The following is a 4,771-nucleotide window of genomic DNA, read 5'->3' on the forward strand; positions in this document are numbered from 1 at the left end:
TTCAGTCGCACAGTCGAGTCCGACTCTTCGCGACCCCATGGGCCACATCAGGCCAGGCCCTCCTGTCTTCCGTCGTGCTCCGGAGTCTGCTCGACCTCATATCATCTATTAGCATATAGTGAAGAGTCGTGTAACGCCTTGGGGCTAACCGATTCCCAGGACGGTCCTATCAGCACTTTCCTGGGAGTAAGCCCCACTGAATAGACCTGAGTAGGATTCTGAACAGATCTGTTTAGGATGGGTGCAATTTCTTGCTTTCGAACTGCTAGGTTGGCAGGAGCTGGAACTAGAGACAGGCGCTCACCCTGTCTTGCGGCACCCGGGTCTTGAACCACTGAACTACTGACCTTCCACAGCCTGCAGTTCAGCATCTTAACCACTTGAGCCACCGCAGTAAGTAAGCCCCACTGAATAGACCTGAGCAGGATTCTGAACAGATCTGTTTAGGATGGGCTCCCTTTGTACTGCTATGAGCGTTGCTGGGGTGAAGTCCACCTCACCAGCTGCATTAATAGGAGTGGGCTACTCTGACAAATATCTGCTTGGAGTTTGATGGCACTGAACCAGGACTAACTTTGTTTTTAAATGGCTTCGTGGCAATCAAGAATCTGTGCAGCCCGATCGTATGAACGTGTACCCGAGGGAACTAAGTCCCAATGGGGTTTACTCCCATGTAGCTCTACAACCTTCGGTGAGAGCCGCAGTGATCAAGAGTGTAGATCATCAGTTACAGCGGAGAGAGCTTCATTAAAGCGGCCCTGAACTACCTGCCTTCCTATACTGAGAGGCAGGGCATGGGATAGCTAAGAGACGTCACATCTAAACCCGCCTGACATAAGCGACTGACTGGCAGCCCTTATTGTGCCTGCTGAAAGACGCATTTGCAAAATAGATACCTAAAGGAAAAAAAAAATGAGTTGGACCCTATTTAAGACAATGCGTTTCCCAAATAAATAGAAGAGCTGCTTAGAAGTGCTATAAACCGCATTTATGGCAGAGGGATCGTGAATCTGACGACCATAGTTCTCTTATTCCTTCTGGTTTATATTTTGGGGAGTCCGAAAATAAATATGAGGAAAAGAGGCAACCTTCTCTCCCTTTTCCATCCATCCGTCCGTCCATCCTTCCTCCCTCTCTGTTCTACCCACTTGCACGTCTTTCCTCGCATCGGTACTTAGACGCGGGTGCTGCTGCTGCCCCCCCTCCCCTTCTCTCCCACAGGCTTTTTGTATGCGACTGACACCGCGCTAGAGCTAGATGGGGGGATGAAGACACGTGGGCAAGCAAAGACACACCCACCACACAAACGCTGCCCAAATCCTGAGGGCTTGAGCGAGGCCGTTCAACAGCTACGAGTCTTCCGAGAATCACAGGTTTGAAATAAACCAGGAGGTCATCTAGCCTCACCCATCCCCAAAGGCAAAAACACCACACACACACCACACAAAGAACACACTGTGCGCTTTCACACACAAACACACGACACATCATCGGAGCCAGCGTTCCAGTGAAAAGAGGGCTGAGGATAGGGAAACGGACGATATCTGCTTTCCCCCTTTACACTTTCCTGCTCTCCAAGCCTTGCATGACTGCCGAAATATTTTATTTCTTTGCGGCGAAAGGGATGAAGGGCATCATCACCACACACGCAGCCGCCCTCCTACACGCGACCGCCTGCCCAACGCCGCTCCGTCCCGCAAGAAGGGCTCCTTTCATACCGTCCCATTCAGCACTGTCCTCTCGCCTACACCGTTATCAAGTGCGTTGCCGCCTATCGAACTGGAGCAGCAGCGTACTCTGGGAGTTGTAGTCTCCGCGGCCTTAGTTTCCTTGCTGCCAGCGGCGAGAAGAAGACTACGCTTCCCAGCTCCCCCCCGCTGCGGGTCTCCCTGTGCCACTGGCAAGCGCGAGCAGTCAATCAGGTGGCGTCACAATGTGTGCAGAGCGCTCGGAGATCCCCGCCCCGTTCCAACTCTCCTTTCCCTCCTCGCAGGGGTGCAGCTAATAATAAGCGCTCGAGGGGGGTTATAAAGGCAGGGCGGGAGGCAAGTGTCATGCGGGAGGCTCGAGTGGCCGAGGAGCAGCGCGGAGGCTTTGGAGCCTGAAGAGGCAGCTTCGCTGTGGGTTTTTTTTAAATTATTATTTAAAATATATAGGGATCTTTGCCATTGCTGCTGATCTGGAATGCTGCGGGGGAGATCGCAGCCAAGCTGATCCAGAGCAGCGAGAGCAGGGGACGCGGAGGGCGATGAAGCGCCGAAAGCTGGCCGTGGCAGCCGGCTTCTGCCTCTCCTTCTTGCTGGGCACTTTGCTGAACGTCTTGTTCATCCCGGCCTTTGATCCGCAGCAGCAGCAGCAGCGAACGGCGGGCGTCACGCACTCGCTGGCGGGCTCGCCTTCGGACGTGCCGGGGGAGGCTGAGCGCAGCAGCAGCAGCAGCAGCAGCAGCAGCCACGTGTCAGATTTAGCGCAGCAGATCCGGGAGCGCTACGAGGAGGTGCTGCGGTACCAGCGGCGGCAGCACCGGGCGGCGGCGGCGGCGGCTCCGTCCCGGCTGCTGATGAGACCCTTGGAACGGCGGCTGATGGACCTGGCCCCTCGGCGACTCGCCTCGTCCTCCTCTTCCTCGGAGCGGAGCCCGGCCAACCCGAAAGCGCCGCCGGCCGCCCGGGGCACCCCCTGGGAGCCCCGCGCCAAGCTGGAGGTGCCTCTCCGCCCGCTCCGGCTGGGCTGCCGGGACATCAGCAATGTGACCGACGTGCATTACCTGGGCTCCGGCTACACCAAGGCCGTCTACAAAGCTGTGCTCAACCGGAGCCTGGCGGTGGCCCTCAAGTCGGTCGACTTCGGCGGCCACGACATCGACCACTGCGTGAAGCTCTACGGAGCCCTGGAGGACTGCTACCGCCTGGCCTCCTACAAGATCCTCAAGGAGATGATCCTGTTGCAGAGGCTGCGGCACCCCAACATCCTTCAGGTACTGGAAGCGCCCTCTCTTTCTCTCGTCCGCCGCTCCAAGCGAGGCGGGGGGACGCGCAGGGTCTGAAACGGGTTTCGCACAAGAGTGGGGAAATAGGGACCAAAATAGGATTCGAAGTAAAAGCAAAACCGATTCAGCTGCATCTATGAGCGGGAGGGTTGCAGCAGGGCCCCCCAAAAAGAGCACGAGCAAAGAGGCCGTTGCATTATCAGGAGACAGCGTGATTTAGGAAGCCCTAAGAGAGCCGGATTCTCTTGGAATTGATGCCTCCCCCCCCCCACGTGTCAACTCGACGCAGAGGGCCCTTTACCCGTCCAAACAGACCACTGGGCCACGTGCAATCTCTGGCTGGCCTCGCTTCTTCCTCACCCAAGAATAGGGGATGTAGGTGTCGTAATCCTAAAGGGATTTGCTTACATGTAAATCCCCCTCAAGTAAATTGGACTGACTTCGACATAAACGTATTTGGGATCGGGTTACCAGAGGGTTGAAGTCAACAGCCGGTTAAATCCGGAGTATTTTCATGCGGCTTCATGCGAACATTCGTCCGGTGGGGATAAAGATCCCGGAGGACCTCGTAGGATCAGATGCTGAGTTTGTAATCTCGCGGAACTGGCTCCCCCCTCCCCCGTTACACTTAAGTGTTTAATGCCTGTACTGCAAGACAAGTCCCATAGATTTCCGTCGAGTTTTCTTCCAAGTAACTCCACTTATGATCCTGCTTCTAATCCCACGGGGATCTGAGATGTTACTTCAAGGTTGGCTGTTCATGCTTAGATAGTGGTAATACATAGTGCTAAACAGGGTTTACTCTCAGGTAAACGAGCTTTATGATTGGAGCCAAATAGTGTAATCCTAAACAGGTCTCCTCAGAGTCCTACCGGGGTCTACTCAGTGAGGCTTACTCCCAAGAAAATGTTCTCAGGACTGCACGCTGAGTCTTGCTTCAGGGGTTTGGAATCTGGGCCTGTCCCTCAGAGCGGCATCAGTCCTCATAGGGGGGTGGGGAGGATTGAGTCAGGCTTGATCCATGAGTATTGTCATCTTACTGAAAGGGCTGCCTTGGTCAGCACATCTAGACTGCAGATATTCTACTCTCGCATTTAATCCTGGTCTCCAAATAAGCGTGTTTAAAATCGGGAGTTTGGGGGGAAGGGGGAAAGTAGGAAAGCCAGGTTTTTTTAAAAACAACAACAACAATGAATAAAGATGTGAATGGTGCGTAAAGTGAGAGTTTGGAGCAGACTCCTTAAAATCTGGAGATGATGAGCAGATCAGTTTTGGATATATACAGAATTCTTCAGCGGGCAGAATATCTGGCTCCTGGTCCTTTGAGGAAGACCTCAAATAATCTGGGCCAGAAAAAAATTTCCTTTGGCCAAAAGGGGGAGGGGGCAGTGTTCCCTCTAAACTGAGTTAGTCTGAGCTAGCTCACAGTTTTTTAGCCTCCAGCTCACACATTTTTGCCTTTGCTCAGGAAGGATGGATCCAGAGCAAACTAATTTATGCAGCAGCCAAATCGCTCGCTCACAACTGTAATGCCAGTAGCTCACACAGTAGAATTTTTGCTCACAAGACTCCACAACTTAGAGGGAACATTGGCGAGGGGGGTGCAGTTTTTTAGCTCACTCACAGCTTTAATGCCAGTAGCTCACAAAATAGGAGTTTTGCTTACAAGACTCCATATTTTAGAGGGAGCATTGGTGGGGAGTGCCGGGCCTTTTACCTTCACGACAGCCCTGTGAGACAGGATATGGCCCAGGGTGGCCTAGTGAGGTTCATGGCACAGTT

General features: G+C 53.6%; 1 protein-coding gene across 1 annotated transcript in view; it reads left to right on the forward strand.

The window, feature by feature from the left end:
* Nucleotides 1-2,026: 2,026 nt before the first annotated feature.
* The window catches only part of PKDCC (protein kinase domain containing, cytoplasmic), a 73,728-nt gene continuing 70,983 nt past the window's right edge, over nt 2,027-4,771 (forward strand). Inside the window, exons 1-2 of the mRNA XM_015408606.1 lie at nt 2,027-2,376; nt 2,443-2,977. Coding sequence (XP_015264092.1) covers nt 2,249-2,376; nt 2,443-2,977 — 663 coding nt within the window. The 5' untranslated portion in view covers nt 2,027-2,248. The remainder of the gene's footprint in view (nt 2,377-2,442; nt 2,978-4,771) is intronic.

The sequence above is a fragment of the Gekko japonicus genome, unplaced genomic scaffold, assembly GCF_001447785.1.
Source record: "Gekko japonicus isolate JY-2015 unplaced genomic scaffold, Gekko_japonicus_V1.1 scaffold1561, whole genome shotgun sequence".
NCBI classification, from domain to species: domain Eukaryota; kingdom Metazoa; phylum Chordata; class Lepidosauria; order Squamata; family Gekkonidae; genus Gekko; species Gekko japonicus.